A 19,193-nucleotide genomic window follows, 5' to 3' on the forward strand; every position below is an offset into this window, starting at 1 on the left:
TTGTCATTGAAGATTGAAGTGAGGAACCGCAAAGTGGGCGACGCCTGGTGGCGAATTTGAAAAGCATCAACTCAAGGAAAACATTGACTTTGCCATTAATTTGTGTACATATTTGCGGTCAGTTTATGTTGTAATTAACAATAATTTCGACTTAAGAAAACTATTGCAGTGTTCCTCAGTATTCATTCCTTTTATACTTTACGTAATGACCTCAATTAACCAATGCCGAATCACACATTTTGTTAATTTAACGTTTGTATTAAACGTAGTATTTTTTAATTTTTAATAAGCGACTGCAAAATTAAATAAATAAATAAAATGTAGTATATATTCTGTACATAGAATGTACATTGTTATGCAAAATATCCCGACCACTTCGTAATTTCCAGAACATTATTATAAAATAAATTCACCTACTTCATTTTAAGTTTTTATTTAATTAAAAATTGTTATCTGTTGGTGTAAAATAAACTGTAGTGCACCTATTAATTAAATTAAAAACAAATTATAAATCCTAAGATGGATTAATAATTTTTAGAACGCTGTGTGATTATCGGGGGGCTAGATTTTTTTATGAAAAAAAAGGTAAAAACAAATCAGTAGGTAGTTAGCATCAAATTTTAATGAATGCATACAGATTAAACATAATTTTGAGTCGTCTTTAACTTATAAGATGTTTTAGTTGCAAAACTTAGTGGTTACTTTGGCCAAACACTCCTGTAAATGATTTTAATTTAACGTTTTAGAACTGTGAATTTAAATGACGAAATGAATTGTTTTCCTAGAGTTGTCGTCCATCTTGGAAATTTTGAGCGCCCTCTGTTGGAATTTAATTTTGCGAGTAGTAAGTAATCTTCTTGTCCAAGATGTTTCTTCGGACAGATTTCATTAAATTTTGTTCAAATTGGTTCAAATGTTCAAAATATATTTTAATCCAGCTGACAACTGTGATATCCTGTTTGGAGATACTACAAAATAGTGTTCCGTAGACATATCCTTTTATACATAAATATTTTAATCCAAATTTGCTAATATGGTAGCTGCATAGCGACAATAACTGAAACCGATTACCGATTTATGATATTTGATATTTGACAATAAGGTTAATGTTGATTCTTTCGGTGGCAGTGAAAGGTGACGGATGTGATTCGCATCAGGAGGCAAATTTGAAACCTGTGGTGAGATCTACTAACCTTTCCTCTGTTAATAAACCTTTTCTTTTTTAATATTATTGGTATATTACATTTATATTCTTAAATTTCATTTGTATTTAACACGCTTAGATAAGAGTATAAAATATTTAAGGTAATTAATAATGACCGAGGATTCCGGGGGGAAAGTCCCTCCTGACCTTGAAGGTTTTGCTGGTTTTAATAGTCAAGATGTTGATATGAACTTAATGGATACGAATAAAAAAACCGAACAAAAAGATACAAATAATAAAACGGAGACTTTTTTAACTAATTTAAGTTATAATAATTCTGCTATAGGGCCATTTATTGTAATTATTGAAGGAATTGAAAAAGGGCATGCTGTAGGTCGCTATAATCATCTAAAAATTGCTAAAGATATTTTTCAATTAAAACTTAAAGATGTTTTAGAGGTTAAAGAAAAAGGTAAAAACAAATTAGGAATAATATTTCAATCTGCATCAGCAGCAAATAACTTTGTTAAAAATAATAAACTAAATGACAAATACAAAATATATATACCAAGAAACTCGGTAACTTGTAAAGCAATAGCTAGGAATATAAACCCAATATTTACAGAAGAAAACATCAAAAATATGGGCGAAAGCCCTTTTAAGATATTAGATGTAAAAAGATTTACCACGAAAAAAGCCAATGAAGACGGAACAATCGAGTACTCTCCAACGGGGACCATCTTAATAACATTTGAAGGGGTAATAATCCCTAGAAATATAAAATTATGTTACTTATCAATTCCGCTAATTCCCTACATACCACGAGTCACCCAATGTTTCAATTGCCTGGCTTTTGGACACACAAAAATGCAGTGTAAAAGCATAAAAAAATGTCACAACTGTGGCAACCCACATGAAACCGAAGAAAATGCACAACAGACATGTAGAATATCTTGTTACTTCTGCAAATCGACAGAACACCAGGCTACCAGCAGAAAATGTCCCGAGTATGAAAGGCAATGCAACATTAAAAAGACCATGGTATACGAAAATATAACACATTATGAGGCCAATTTTTTGCACCCTAAGTCATATGTACCTAATACATCCAATACAGCACAAACATTTAGATTCTTGCAAACAGAATTCCCCAGTCCACAAAACAAGGGGCAACAATCGGACAATCATATACAGATAAATCAAAGAAGATCTTATATCAATAGCAGTAATATTGTCAAGTCAAAAAGAACATACGCAAATGCATCAACGACAAACGCCTCTCCTCCAACAAAGAGAGTCAGTTTTGACAAAACAGCACATAACAGAGTATTATCATACCCCAATGGAAGACAGGAAAGGGCAGAACACAGGCCACAATTTCAAAATTTTCAATCTAGTCCATATAGAAACATAGATAGAGAAGAAGATCCTGCTGGGTCAGGTACACAGTCAATAGAGTCAAATAATCTGAACAGAGTTGAAGAATATTATAAAAAATTTTTAATTACACCAATAGAACATAAATGTCAAATTAGGGATCTAATTAATACATACTTTGAGTTGTCCAAATCTTCGGAAGATTCGGATAGGCCAGAAAAGTAATCAAAATAACAAGTTATATAATCAGATCAACAAAAAATGCAGTTCTCATCTGCAAGTAACTAACACATTAGTATAAAAATGGATAACACAAACCTTAACATTATTCAATGGAACATACGTAGTGTAAACTCTAATTTTAGTAATTTAATATCACTAATCAGAGATGAGGAACCAGATGTCATTTTACTCAATGAAACCTTTCTAAAACCGGTACATAAATTTAACATTAAAACCTATAATATAGTCAGAAATGATATGAATGAAGGTACTAGTATAGCAACACTAATTAAAAAAAATCTAAAGTACGAAATTTTAAAATGTGGAAATAACCTAGAAACCAACAAATTTAGAATAATAATAATTAAAATTCAAAATTATAATATAGTAAATATATACTCTCATCCCACCAATAAAATAACAAAAAACAAACTATCTAACCTAATTAAGGTGCTACAAGGACCGATCATCATTTTGGGAGATTTCAATGCCCATCATGTTGCTTGGGGATGTGAAATATCTGACACAAATGGTAACAATATAGAAGAATTTGTTGATGAATACAATTTTTTTATACATAACGATGGGACTCCAACAAGACTCACCAGACCAGGACAAAGGAGAAGTGCAGTAGACCTGACGATGACCTCCAGTAATCAAGCCCACAAATGTGATTGGACAGTAATAAACGACCTGGGCTTCAGTGACCACTACCCCACAAAACTAGTTATACAAAATTCCATAAACATTAATCCGGAAAACATCAATCGGGGAATGAAAAATTATAAAAGAGCCAACTGGGAAGAGTACCAGGACATATTAAACCGAACAGCAAATATAGAACAGCTGGAATATAGAGAGTTAATTCAAACAATGGAGAGAGCAGCCAATATGACTATTCCAATGAAAAATCGAACAAAGAGAAGAATAGGATGCATCTGGTGGGATCAGGAATGCTCACAAAAAATAAGAGACAGAAAAGAAGCAATTTTAAGGCTCAAGACACAATTCACAGTTGAAAACTATGTCCACGCCAAAAAAATGATAGCAGCAACAAAAAAGTTTCTAAGGGAGAAAAAAAGAGACAGTTTTAGAAAGTTCTGTGCAACGCTAAATAGAAACTCTGATATGAGCTACGTATGGAGTACAGTTAAAAAATTCTATAATTCACAACAGGGGTATAAAAAAAAACTACCCAACACACAAATCAGTGAAAGTATCTTAACAAATCTATCAGTATGCAACATAGATCCAGAATTTACGATAGTGGCAAACAACAGGATCCAGAATCCTTTCTCCATGAGTGAACTGAAACAAGGTATAAACAATAAAAAGGACACAGCAACGGGCATTGATGCAATCACTTATTCAATGATCAAATATTTACCAGAGGCAGCCTTAAAAAGCTTACTTCATATGTACAATAAGGCACTAGAGGGAAAAGAGATTCCTGAGAGCTGGAAAACACAAATAATACTCCCGTTTCTCAAACCTACCAGAAATCCGCAACTCGTAGATAGTTATAGAGCCATAGCCCTCTCATCATGTGTAGGCAAAATAATGGAACACTTTATTAAAAACAGACTGGAATGGATATTGGAAAATAACCATACATTCAACAGCTTCCAATCAGGGTTTAGAAAAGGTATGGGAATTCAGACTAATATTGCTTTTCTTACATCTTATATTCAGGCAGCATTTTCAGAGAATAAAAGTGTGTTGGGAATTTTCCTAGATATAAAAGCCGCCTATGATCATGTAAACATTTATATACTTTATAAAAAAATGTTAGATTTAAATCTCCCAATAGAACTAACTAACCTTACATTCAAGCTTCTTCATAACAGGAAAATATATGTCAAAAATGAGGAAGAAAATCTCATAGGTCCGACCTTTACAACACAAGGTTTAGCACAAGGATCACCACTCAGTCCGTTACTATTTAACATCTATATACATTCGATTTATGAAATAATACCAGAGGAATGCATTTTATTGTCATATGCAGATGATCTAGTACTGCTAAACAAACATCAAAACCCAATCCAAGCAGTAATAGGATCAAATTTAATTCTTGCAGACATAAGTGAATGGCTAGCGAAACACAGCTTCTCTATTTCAGTAAACAAGAGTGAAGTAGTATGGTTTGCAAAAACTAGTAATAGCTACATATATCCAGAAATCGTTATGGATCAGCAGATCATCCCTCGTAAAAAAGAAATTAAATATTTAGGAGTCACCCTCACAGAAAACCTTAACTGGAACCCCCACATAGAAAACATAAGAAGTAAGGCTATTAAAGGTATTAACGTAATGAGGGCAATAGGGAAAGTTTGGTGGGGTGGGGACCCTGCCACTTTACTACTGGTATATTATGGTCTGGTGAGATCCCATTTGGACTTCGGCAGCATATTCATAAAACCATCAAACAAAAACACCTTGCGTAAGCTAGATACAGTACAATTTCAAGCCCTAAGGGTTATCCTCGGATGCATGAAGTCAACTCCTACAACAGCATTGCTGGCAGAAACTGCAGAGATGGCACTAGAATTTCGAAGAAAATGGTTGGCAACGAAATTTATGACAAAAATGTACAGCATTCAAGATAATCCGATATTAAAGGTAATCAAAGATATTAAACAAGCGTGTACTTATAAGATAGGATATTGGAAACAAAGAGAGAGACCATACCTAGTGGAGGCACTTGACCAACTAGAACCATACAAAAGTATAATTCACACAGCAAATGTGATACCCTGCTTCTCGTTCAACATGGACATACAATACACACGACTTCCCACAGTGCAATTAAAAATCAGCAAGTCAGATCATCATCAAAATATGATATTCAAAGCAGCAACAGAGAAATTAAGTGAAAACTACCTATTTATCTATACTGATGCATCAAAAAGTGGGAATGCTAAGGAAGCAGAGACAGGCTACGGTGTATACATTCCCAATATCAACTATTCATACTCATCTAGATTACCATCAGCATTGAATATATGCACAGCAGAAATAGTGGCTATTGGCAAGGGGGTAAAGGAATGTCTGAATCGAGGTATTACTGATTGTATTGTCTTTACTGACTCCAGAAGTGCTATACAGAAACTAACAAAAGTTGGCATAAATGCAAATAATGATCATACCACATTAGAAACGAAACAGCTATTAGTAGAGGCAAACTCAGATAACAAAAAATATAAATTGTGCTGGATCCCCGGTCACTCAGGAATAGAGGGAAACGAATATGCTGATAAGTTGGCAAATATTGGGAGAGTACTTAATGTCCCACAAAGTATGAAAATAAACTACACAGATGTTTGGCCAATATTGAAAAGTAAAATAAGGAGGGAACATGACATATGCTGGAAATCACAGACACAGACTAAAGGGAGATGGTATTCTGGAATTCAACCCTCATTTCCAGATAAACCCTGGTTTAAAAAATTTCCCTATATAGACCGAAGACACCTGACTAATATAATAAGGATGAGGACAGGGCACTGTTGCACAGGATCACATCTATATCGACTAAAAATAAAAGATCATCCATTCTGTGAATGTGGAAGAGAGGAGAATATAGACCATATTCTTTTGCAATGTCCCATAAGAAAAGGTACACAGTTTGATCTTAGAGATGAACTAAAAAAACTAGGGGTCCCAGTTAGTTTTAATATACAAGATATTCTTTGCAATCTAACTTTTGATCAACTAAAATTAATTGTTACTCATTTAAATATTAACAAGGTCAATTTGTGAAATACAAACTCAATTGTCCCATATTTCTTTATCCTATCCTTTCCTGGGTTCTAGTCTAACCGAGGTAACATTTCGGGTTGTGAAAGCTCTGCCGTTACCCCGGAGCGAGAAGAGTTTTATCCCTATGTTGTTCTATTTGTCTAAACTAACATCTCTCATCACAGGGTATATTTCTATACGTATAAATTTGTTAGATATTATGAACGTCTAAAGAAATGATTTTAATATTTAAGAATAAAGAAACAGGAAATAAAATACTAAAATCCGTTAGCCGAAACATAACCTATCATATTAAGTAATTGTCAAAAAAAAGCGTAGAATCTTCTTGTTTGTCTTTAGAGTGCTGCAGTATTGCTAAGAGCAAGACAACTGCAACACGAAAGAAATGTGCTGGCAGATGCACTTGTATGCAAGCCAAAAAAAAGAAGTGGAAGTGGATAAGGTTAATGTTTACTTTTTTGACATAAAGAACAACAAAGGGAATCCAAATAAACAAAAAATGTGATTTGTATTTAGTGAATCTATTGGTATTATATTAGCTTATCCTTTAAATTATAGTAATATTGGAGATTTACTGTTTGAATTCGAGGATAAAATGGATAAATACGAAGTTATTGGAACACTTGGGGAAGGATCTTTTGGTAGAGTTTATAAAGCAAAAGAATTGTCTTCTGGATCTTTTGTTGCTTTAAAAGTAATAAGTAAGGTAAGTAAGTGTGGTGGTCTATCTATCTAACTAGCCTTCTTCGGTCCATCTTTGGACATAGGCCTCATCAATCCTTTTCCATTCTTCTCTGTCTGTCACTACAGTCATCCACCTAGAACCCACATGCTTCTTGATATCATCTGCCCATCTCATTTGCGGCCTTCCTCTGCTTCGTCTACACGGTCTCCAATTTATAAGAATTTTTTTCCATCAGTCTTCTTTTTGTCTTATTTTGTGTCCGGCAAATCTCCATTTCAATTTTGTAACTTCTTGTCTAATATCCCTAACTTTTGTTTTCTCTCTCATTCACTCTTTTCTCTTGTTATCCAATTTTCTATTGCTCTTTGCGTTTTTATGATTTTGTCTATGTGTATGCTTTTTTTAAACATCCACATTTGGGAACCATAAGTGAGAACAGGGAGTACACATTGATTGTATACCTTGGTCTTAAGGTGTTGTGGATATCTTTTGTTTTTAAGGATGTAGCTTAGTGTGCCAAATGCCACCCATGCCAGTCTAACTCGTTTTTTGATCTCTGCTGTCTGGTTTTCCTTGTTAAGTTTTATAATTTGACCCAGATATATATAATTATTAACTTGTTCTATTTCATTTTGTCTGATCCTCATTGTGATGTCCTCATCTGTATTTGTTATTTTTGGTCTTTACCTGTCTAGTTATGCCTTCAGGCCTTCCCAGGTTCATGCATAACAACTTTGATTAATATCATCATATGATCAAATGTATAGTTTATGATTCTATAAGTTACATACAGACAAACATTCATTTTTATTTATTAGAAGATGTTAATATTTAGATAATAATAATAATAATAATAGGATTTATTTAGCTTTTTAGCTATTACATTACAAATAAACATTTACATATATTTAAAGAAATATAACTTAAAAACGAAAAATAAACTAATTCTTAAAATACAATTTTTTTAACCTACTTTTGAAGACTTTAACATTTGGCAAATCTTTTATGCTAGATGGTAGATTGTTATATATTCTTAGTCCTTTAACAAAAAGAGTTTTTTCCATGGCACTTGTATTGAACCTTTCAATATGATAATTATCAAATCTTAAATTATACTGACCTAACAAAAACTGACCTAACAAAAGTGATCTTTTAATGACATAATTATTGAAGTATTGAGGAGCTTGCTTGTTAATAATTTTAAATATTAACACCAAACATGACTCAGTAATAAGCTGATTAACATCTAAAAAATTTAATGTTTCCAGCATAAAGTTTATAGAGGTATACTTGCTACATCCAAGGACAATTCTCATAGCTTTATTTTGAAGCAACTGCAAACGATATACCTGTTCATTTGAACATGAAATAAACAGTGACATACAATAATTAAAATGCAGAAATATTATTGTATTATACACAACCTTCCTAGACCATCGGGAAAGCCCTTTAGATATTCTAGAGAAGTAACCGATTTTTTTACCAATTTTTTTACACAGAAAATTTATATGTTTGGTAAAATTTAACTGTGGATCAAATAAAATTCCAAGATATTTAATTTCATCTACATAACTTATTATATCTTCACCTATTTTAATACTAAAATTTCCTTGATTAAATTTAGAACAATTTATCTTAGTACCCAAAATCATACACTTAGTTTTTTGAGCATTTAGTTTCAATTTATTTGCCATCAACCAATTATTAAGAATATCTAATTCATCATTTATTGTTTGAACTAAATTATTAAAATCTTGTCCAGACATCTGCCTGTCTATTGTTTCAAAAGCCCTTTTTAAATCTACAAAGACACTAATTACTATTTTACTGTCATCTATATCTTTCTTCCATGTGTTACATACTAACTGGTATGCAGTTTCAGTAGAGTGCCTACATCTAAAACCAGATTGATTTACAAACAGCAAATTATATTCATTTAAATAGTTAAATAAGTGATCATAAACTAATAATTCAATGATTTTTTCGATTATCGGAAGTAAATTAATCGGCCTAAAATCTTCAAACGCCTGTGGTTTACTTATTTTTGGTACAGGTATTATGGTACTACATTTTAATACTGACGGCAGAACTCCTGCTTGCAGGCAGGTATTAACTATGTTTAACAATGGGTAACCAACCACTGAAAATATCCCTTTCAACAGTGACATTGTCAGAATATCGTCACCAGTTGCTTTATTTTTTAAACTACTTACCACTTTATGCAATTTACCAAGTGAAATGATGGGAAAAGGATCAATCTTAGAAACAATATCAAGCTGTATTTCAGAAAAATTTGAGGATCTAGGAATATTTTGAGCAATCCCCTCAATACTATCAAAGTAAAACTTATTTAAGTCTTTAGTAACATTTAACCTACATTTAACCTATTACTACTATTTACAATTTCTTTTAAAGTACTCCACATTCTTTTACTGTCATAGCGACATTGATCAATTTTTTGCTCGTAAAATATTTTTTTCTTTCTTCTAATTAAAGTAACAACTTCATTCCTCTTCCGTTTGTACCGTTGAAAATCTAATGGATTATTTGTATACCGAAATGTTGAAAAACAGATGTCTCTTTCTCTTTGTAAATTTCATACTTCTTTATCAATCCAATAACTACTATCAGAACGGAATTTATGTTGGGTTGGTGCTATCTTATCCAAACTGCTTCTGATATTATTTAAAAAGTATTCATACAAAACGTCAACATTGGTAGATGAATAATTCCAATCTTTTCCAATTAAATCAATGTTAAAAATTGCTTCAATTTTCTCAGGCGTAATATATCTTGAAGATGCCATTTTTAAATTCTTTTTTTCACAAATATTAATGGACGTACCACTAATGTCGTGATCAGTAAATTTCGGAAAAGTTCGGTCAGTTTCCTGAAGTTTGCAATTTGTGATAATTAGATCTATTAGAGTTCTGGAGTTTGCAGTAATTCGTGTTGGTATTTTAACGATTTGTTTACATCCAGCTGCTTGAATAATATTTAAGAGTTTAGTCCCAACTACAGAAACATTTAACACATTTACATTAAAATCTCCCAATATTACAATGTCATTTGTACACATTTCTTCTAACTCAAATAATTCTTGAAGAAAATCAAAAAATACAGCACTAGATCCATTTGGTGATCTATATACACCACCAATAATTAAATGCTTTTGACTAATCATTACTTTAAGAAGTGTGCACCAATACTCCATTTGAATTGAAAATTGTTTCAATTCTCGGTAAATAATATGACTACATACATAACAGATTACCCCTCCAGTGTGTCTGCTAGTGGAATAATTTACAGAACAATTGTAACCTTTTATCTGGTATTCAGCTTCAACAATATCATTAGTTATGTGAGTTTCTGTTACAACTACAAGAACCGGTTGAAAATCTGTTAATAACTGTTTTAACTCACAAAAATGGGTTGTTAGACCTTCTATATTAACACATAAGTTTAAACTATTTGGATTTGAATTGTTCTGATGATTTACCGGTAGTTGCTAGATGTATTTTGTTCTGGCTTTTACTTGGTCACATGCTCGCTTGTAAGACACACATGTCTTATCGAAGACTGAATGATTAAATTTTATTCCAGGTATTTTTAAAACTTCGTGCGCATACTTACAGTTTGTACACTTTTTTTCATCTTCCTTACACTCACTGCTCTTGTGTGGACCAGCACGTTCTGCACACACAATATGGGGCACTGTACAGTGTTCGGCTTTATGGTTAAAGCGCCAACACTTAAAACACCGTAACATGTTAATATGTTCGTACACACGACAACTTTCCCAACCAATGAAGATCTTCTGTTTATTAATTAAGTGCTTAAACACATCTGCAGAGGTTTCAACAATAACACTATAATAATTTTTATTTTTAGGGATGTATTTTTTAATAATTTTTATCTCGTTGGTCGACATCGTTTCTAAGAAATTTTGTTTTTTAATATTATTTAAAAACACAGTTTCATCAACCAGTTCATTTTGTTTAACCCCCGTAATTAGAATTTTTGGGTTTATCATTTGCGGCGTTTCAATATCATATTTCTCCGATAATTCATTAACGGCGGCATGTTGAAGTTTTTGCAATGATTCTTTATCTTTACATTCAATTAGTAATCTACCTTGGCTGACTGGTTTAATTTTAGAGACTGCTACAGAAATATCTGCCGGTTTAATTTTTTGTGCCACTTCATTTTTAGTTTCTTTACTGGTTTGATTAATTTTAGGTTTTATTATCAACGATGACTGCCCTCTTGATACTACAGCTGAATAGGATGCTTTTTTCTTCTGGTCACTATCAACTTTTACAGCTTCCATCACTCTTTTGGTATCTTCTATTAATGATTTAGTTTTTGTCTCTACACTTTTTATATAACTTACTATTTTAATTCTTTCTTCCAACATAATGACACAAACATCACAAAACCAGAAAACATTAGGATAGTCATTAACAGCTTTAATTACTGTGTCCTTAACTGTGTTAATTCGTTTTGTATTAACGATAAAATTGTCATCACAATGAGTACATGTACTCGCCATGACGACTAACGACCGATGGCCATTAAAAAATAACAGTTAGTGATAGAAAAGTAAAAAATTTGGAGTTATATTTTTATTTTGGTTCTACATCATATAAAATTAAGAAAAAACAATTTTTTCAAAAAAATAAAAACAAAAATTCAGGGGGACAACTCCTCTTTTCACATAGGTTGATTGTACCAACTCAGAAACCTTTCCAGGTTCATGCACAACAAGTTTGATTAAGATCATCATACGATCAAATGCATAGTTTATGATTCTATAAGGTACAGCTGGTTCCAAAAAAAACTGATACGACTCTTAAAGCGTATTTTGTAGAAAATTGAGCAGTGTGTTTTGAAGGATAAATAATTATTATTTACAAGCTGTCACTGTCACTGCCAAATCTTAAAATTTGTCAGATTATTTCATTCATAGGAGATTCTGACCAATAGAAAGCTACAGACATGCAAATTAAGGTGATAATTTTTGATAATCTCCCGTCGTTAAGCATATTACGTCAGATGCCCTTCGTTGCTACGAAAAAATACATTCAGTGACATTAATGACAAATGTTTTAAAAATTATAAAAGTGATGACTTTCAACCGTCAAATACATATTTATAACAACTGTGTGTTTAATTTCACTAATTGGTACTTACATATATAAATTACAATAAAATTTTGGTTTTGAACAGTTTTATTCATGAAATAATCGCAACAAATTGCACTCGAACTCTAAAATTAATATAGAATTTTTGGCCTCGTGACACTTTGACATAATTTCACTCGCCTTCGGCTCGTGAAATTAAAACTGCCAAAGTGACACTCGGAAAAAATTCAATAATTTTAGAGCTCTTGTACAATTACTACTGATAACTTATTCTATTCAACGTCAAAAAATGGCTGTTTGTTTGTTTATTTTATTATTTGTCTGTCATAATAAATATAATAAATGTCAGATCAATCATACACTGCTCAAAATGATCAAATCTTACTAAGAGTCGTATCAGTTTTTTTAGGAACCAGCTGTACATTCAAACAAACATTCATTTTTTTATATAGAAGAGGTAAATATTAGGTTATAATATAGATAAGATCGCTATTAAAAAATAACGGTTAGTGATAGAAAAGTGAAAATTTATAGTTATATTTATTTTTTGATTCTACATCATATAAAATTACGTAAAAACAGTTTGTCCAAAAAAAATTCGGGGGACAACCCCCCTTTTCACTTACGTTGATCGTACCAACTCAGAAATCTTCCCGGGTTCAAGCACAACTTTGATTAAGGTCATCATACGATCAAATGCATAGCTTACGATTCTATAAGGTACATACAGACAAACATTCATTTTTATTTATAGATTATTTTTTTAAGTTCTCTTTGAATTTATCACATATTTCTCTACTTGTAGAGAGGAAGATCTGCCAGAGAATTGAAGGGCTTCAGAAGAGAATGTGAAATCCAAAGGGATTTGCACCATCCCAATATTATTCAAATGTTAGACTCCTTTGAAACGGAAAATGAGGTATTTGGTATTATCCAGTTTTTAAATAAAAACTATGTATATACTTTCTATTTTAGATTGTTGTCATTACAGAGTTTGCCCATAAAGAACTCACAGCCATCTTAGGAAGAGTAGGTTACCTTCCTGAAGATAAGGTGCAGAAAATTGTGTGGGATTTGGTTTCTGCCTTGTACTATCTTCATTCTAACAGAGTCCTTCATAGGTAGGTAAATATAGTTAAGTTTTGTTAACAAGTTCTAGCTAAAAGTACAAGAATTTAATTCATATAAATAGTACATTCTTTGATGGTTTTTGCTGTAAATTTTAAAGAATTGTTTGAATTGACATGAAATTTGGCATACACATAGCTAACAAGTCAAAGAAAAAAAGTGATATTGTGTTGATGTGTGATTTTGCTCTGGGGGTGTTTCACCCCTTCCTGGGGGGTGAAAAACATGCTTTCAAAATAATTCTGGAATTCGATAAACTGACTAATTCTAAGTAACTTTTATTCTATACAGTTTTTTCACTAAGTCAATACTTTTTCAGTTATTTTCAAGTAAATTTTTCGCAAATAATTCAAAAAGTAAGTATTCTATCGAAAACAATATTCTTAGCAAAAAAGTGAAAACAATGGTGTATGCATGAAGTCTCTAGACCTAGTAGAAGCAGAGTTATAGTTAAAGAAAAATAGGTTTATATTCGCCAAATTCCAAATAGAATATTTCAACGGGAAAAAACTAAAAAATAAAGCACTTTTTGGAAAAAACTAATTACAAATTTTTAAAGAGTTTAAAAAGCTTTGTTTATGTTTTTTTTAAAAGATTCTAGCACCAATGTAAGCAAGTTACGCTCAAAATACAGTTGGTCTGGTATGTTGTGTTTATATGATCTGTAAGTTTCATCTATTCAATGTGCTTATTTTTGAAAAAAATTGATTTTAAAGTAGGTAACATTTTCAAAGTTTTTAATTTTGAAAAAAATGATTTTTTTCAAAATAATTTAAAAATTATTAGAGGTACCAAAAATCTCAAACAATAAAAAAGTCATCTTTGCTTTTCTGAATGTATCTCCTGTGTGGTCCTGTATTTTTTTATTTTTCTGTAAGACAAAGATTTGTTAAGAATTGGTGTTTCTAAATTTGCATACACTCGTGATTAGTGACTCGTTCAAGCCCTTTTAACTACAGCCCTTTTAAAAATAAGGACTTTGAACCGATGAAACTTACAGATGATATCAACAATACATACACGAGTAAAGAAACTTGTGAACTGGTAACGATTAAGTTCATTTGAGATGCTAATTAGTGGGTGATTTTCCCGATATTTTTACCAAAAAAAAATGGACCACCTTTATTTTGAGCGTAACTTGTTTACCTTTGAAGCTAGAAATTTTTTTTAGAAAACAAAAATTACACCTTAAAAAAGTTGTAATGAGTTTTCCGCAAAAAGTGCTTCATTTTTTGGTTATTTCACATTAAATATTCTATTTAGAATTTGACGAATCATCATCATCATCATCTTGGTGCTACAGCCCTTAGAGGGCCTCAACCTTCTCAAGCTTTCTACACCATTCTGTTCTGTCCCTTGTTTGCATTTTCCAGTTGCCGACTCCGATCTTCTTGGCATCTTGTGTTACCCCGTCCATCCACCTCAACTTTGGTCTACCCCGTCTTCTCATTCCCACGGGTTGAGCTGTTAGAATCTTTTTTATCATGTTCCATTCAGGGGTCCGGCTACATGTCCTGTCCACTGCAGGCGGTTTCGCTTAATTACAGTGATTATTTCATTCATAGGAGATTCTGACCAATAGAAAGCTACAGAAATCTAAATTAAACTGATAACTTTTTTGATAATTGCCCGTCGTCAAGCATATTACGTCAGATGCCCTTCGTTGCTACGAAAAAATACATTCAGTGAGATTAATGACAAATGTTTTAAAAATTATAAAAGTGATGACTTTCAACCGTCAAATACATATTTATAACAACTGTGGGTTTAATTGTACTAATTTGTACTTACATAAATAAATTACAATAAAATTTTGGTTTTGAACAAATTTATTCATGAAATAATCGCAACAAATTGCACTCGATCTCTAAAATGAATATAGAATTTTAGAGCTCTTGTGCAATTACTACTGATAATATATTTTTGACTTATATGAACTATTTTGAGAATGAAATATTTTGAGAATTTGACGAATATGAACCTATATTTGATTAAATAGTTGGTTTTTAATTCCTGGGTTTGCTGTCTGTTATAAATAAAACACTTGATTTTGCTTAGACGTTTCGGCTATTTGCCATTTTCAATAAGCACTTTTAATTAAACATTACACTGTTAACAAACTTATTTTATATACATTACACGTAATATTTTAAAAAATTTAAAAAATGCACATCGTGTTTCTCTAAGATGTTATGAGAGAATGCCAGGCATGGGCATATGGTAAAAGCCCTTCAGAACGGTTTTGGGTGGTGGTCGTAAAACCAAAACGATTATACACAGGAGATCAAATTACATAATATACGAAAGAAATAAATTTGGAAATAAATCTAATGTTTAACGTTCAATAATAGGAGAAAGATATTTTGCAATTATGATCTCAGTATGTAGCTCGAAATATGAATACTGAGATGTGTATTTTTTTTGTATTTTATATGGAACAGAGGCTTGAACGCTAAAACAAGGATATACGTAATTAGAGCAGAGTATTTGAGATGTGGACATATAGAATATTTTTAAAAATAACCTTGGTTGAATAGATTATGAAACAAACCACGTTTTGTAACCGAAATGAAATAAAGAAAAATGAGATATTAAATACAGTTAAATTAAAGCTATAACTCTGAGCTTGATTAGCTATAACTCTGCTTCTACTAGGTCTAAATATCTAATACATACACCATTTTTTTCAGTTTATCACAAAATACTGACTTTTTGAGTTATTTGCGAAAAACCGTCTAAAAACATGGTTATTTTGTTGAAAAATGAAAATATTCACTCGCAACTAGCTCGAAAAGTGTTGACTTGGTAAAAAACTCTACAGAACAAAAGTTGCTTAGAACTAGTCAGTTTATCGAATTCCAGACTTATTTTGGACGTGTATTTTTTCACCAAACTCACCTCCAGGGCAAAAGCACACATTGACACAATATCACTTTTTTTCTATGACTTGTTATCTATGTGTATGCCAAATTTCATGTCAATCCAAGCGGTTCTTTAAAATTTAGAGGTTTTGCAATATTTTACCTTGCAAAGAACGTACTAAAACCAAAGCCACAGATATATGGGTCTATATTCATTGGTTATCTTCTTTTTCATCAAGTACCATCTCTGCAATGGATGTCAGCAATCATCATAGATCTTCCGACTTTAGAAACGGCTGCTCTAAAAAGTTCATTTGATGTACATCTGGACCATTCTCTCTGGTTGCCCAGCCATGATATTTTATGTCTCCCTATGCTTCTTTTTCTTGAATCTCTAACTGTATAATTAGTTAAAGTAAGTTGTATGTCTCTCCATAACATGTAATATGCTGAGAAATTCCAATTTTCTTGTTATGGTTGTATTTAAGATTTCCATTTCTTATTCATCTTTCTCAGTGACAGTGATTCTTTGTTTGTGACATGTTCTATCCACATCATCATCATCATCAAGGCTTTTCATTCCGGGTGGAATGTTTGCCGCTCTTACTTAGAACTTTCTGATTGCAGTGAATCACTCCACATTCCTCTCGTGTGTTGTCAAAGTTTGTTGTATGACTTGGTTTTCGTTACAATTTTCTGCTACTCATGACCAGGTTCTCCCATCTCTCTCTGAGTCTTCATCTTGGTCTCTCATTTTATGGCTTCGTAAGTTGTCTATTTAGGTCGTTTTTCCTTCTCTCTATGTATCATAGCCATATCAGTCTGCACTTTAATACTATATCTTCCCAGATGTCTTCTCCGAAATCTTGTGTTCTGGTCACAACATTTTCAGAATTCTTCTATACACCCACAAGTCAAATGATTCCAGTTTTTTTTATTGATGCAGCATTAAGGTTCAAGCTTCCATTCCATAAAAAAAGTAGAGAAAACGTGGCAGCTAGCCAACTTAATTGTTAGCTCCAACTTCAAATCTCTTGTACAAAGCACAAGCATGCGTTGGGTATAGTATTGCTCTAATAGAATATATCTTGTTTTTAGGGACCTGAAACCTCAAAATATTCTTCTTGATATGAACAACACTGCTAAACTATGTGATTTTGGATTTGCAAGAAATATGAGTACTGGGACACATGTTTTAACATCTATTAAAGGTAATTCAGTAAATTTTTATATAAATAATTAGCTTCAACAAGTGCAGAAAGGTACTAATTTCTCACGAGTTTGAAAAGTTACGGTACGAGCACAAGCGAGTGCCGCAATTCAAACGAGTGAGAAATTACCTTTCTGCACGTGTTACACACTATACTTTTTCTGTACGAAGATTTATTATACTACTGTTTCCTAGGTAAACCACAGTTTTTGCTAAAAATAAAAATCACAATTTCCAAACGAAGATTTATTGTAATAATAAATTATAAACTTTAAACTGTATTTAATTAATACTAAACAATTTAAATTCATTATACCTAAACAAATTACACATAAATCAGTTAAAATATTAATGCACTGCCTTAATTTATTTGAATTTAAACTATTTTTTCTACAACCGTGTTAAAAATGCAATTTTTAGCACTTCATAGGAGCGTTAAAAATGCTACTTTAAAGCACTATGGTTTGTTTTTAAACCAGGAGGAGTGACTCAAATTTACCGCGTGCTAATGCTTGTTTGTAATTGGTCCAACTGCAGGCAAATTTACTCCACTGTTATAAAATTTTGACACTAATGCCATTTATCAAATTTTGACACTTTTGGCATTTCATAGGTTAATCCACAGAGAACGGCAGTTCTCACCAGTGGCGCACAACACCCCTACAAGCGACACTATATATACACGAAATTTTCGAGTTTCTAAACCTGACTGAATTTAAAATTGGGCCAAATCCCATATTAAAGTTTAGGAAAATACTCGTCCATCCATATGTTACTTCTCCATTTTGGTCCAAGGGTGTGGATTTTACGGCCCTTCCCATTTAAAGCCTGTTTTTCGTTCTCGTCCCCAAAACTCCCAAAAATTTCAAAAATTTAAGCCCGACCTTTGCGGCTTCTGATAGCATAGATCATTACCTTTCCAACGCATGTTTAATTTTGAAAATCGGTTATACCATTCAAAAGTTATCGAGCTCAGACATATGACTCAATTTTTATTTAAAAAATGGAAAATGTTTGTGGATATGTATGTATGTATGTATGTATGTGTGTGGAAAAGTTAAACCGATCTGAATTTTTTTTTCTGTGTTTCAAGAGGGTGTGAGGGCCGATTCAGAACCGGTCCAATTTTTGACTTCTGGCTACCCGTAAGTTAGCTAGAGGACTAGGTAAATACAAAATAGCATATTTTTTGGGCGTATATATCTTAGGTTTAAGGAAAGACAGGAAAACCGCAAATACACCAAATCAATAGGGTTGAGTTAAGCTTTCAAATGGCGTTCAAGCGATCAAGCTGAGACATACGCAGTGCTCACCATAGCCAAAAAACTGAAAAATTAAACTTTGAAAATTTTGGTTTTTCGACAATTACTCAAAATTTCAACCTACGAATTTCGCCAATAACTGAGCGTTTGTAGAAGGACTCAGGACGCGTCTAACAGTGTATACCTTATATCTGGGAAAATTCGAATTTTTAAGTTATAGGCTTCATAAGTATGATCAAATCTATTTCTTATGGGAAAAACGGTTTTTCAAGCTCAATAATTCCTGTAATACGTTCAGTTATCATACTCGATCTTGGATGCATCAGATACTACTTGTCAATACGTTTCAAATTCATGTTTAGTGATCAACATCAGATAAGCCGTTCAGAAGTTATAGA

At 32.2% G+C, this 19,193-nt stretch overlaps 1 protein-coding gene across 5 annotated transcripts in view; it reads left to right on the forward strand.

Moving 5' to 3' along the window:
• The first annotated feature begins 1,061 nt into the window (after positions 1-1,061).
• LOC114328149 (serine/threonine-protein kinase fused) overlaps positions 1,062-19,193 on the forward strand; it is a 50,188-nt gene continuing 32,056 nt past the window's right edge. Inside the window, exons 1-5 of one of the 5 annotated variants that reach the window (XM_050649573.1) lie at positions 1,062-1,102; positions 6,948-7,211; positions 13,140-13,253; positions 13,310-13,455; positions 17,422-17,534. In XM_050649573.1, the coding sequence (XP_050505530.1) occupies positions 7,101-7,211; positions 13,140-13,253; positions 13,310-13,455; positions 17,422-17,534 (484 nt within the window). In that variant the 5' untranslated portion in view covers positions 1,062-1,102; positions 6,948-7,100. Of the gene's footprint in view, positions 1,179-6,699; positions 7,212-12,863; positions 13,055-13,139; positions 13,254-13,309; positions 13,456-17,421; positions 17,535-19,193 lie in introns of those variants that run through there. The other 4 variants (XM_050649572.1, XM_050649571.1, XM_028276929.2 and 1 more) reach the window with 4 other exon arrangements.

This window comes from Diabrotica virgifera, chromosome 4, assembly GCF_917563875.1.
Source record: "Diabrotica virgifera virgifera chromosome 4, PGI_DIABVI_V3a".
Taxonomy (NCBI): Eukaryota; Metazoa; Arthropoda; class Insecta; order Coleoptera; family Chrysomelidae; genus Diabrotica; species Diabrotica virgifera.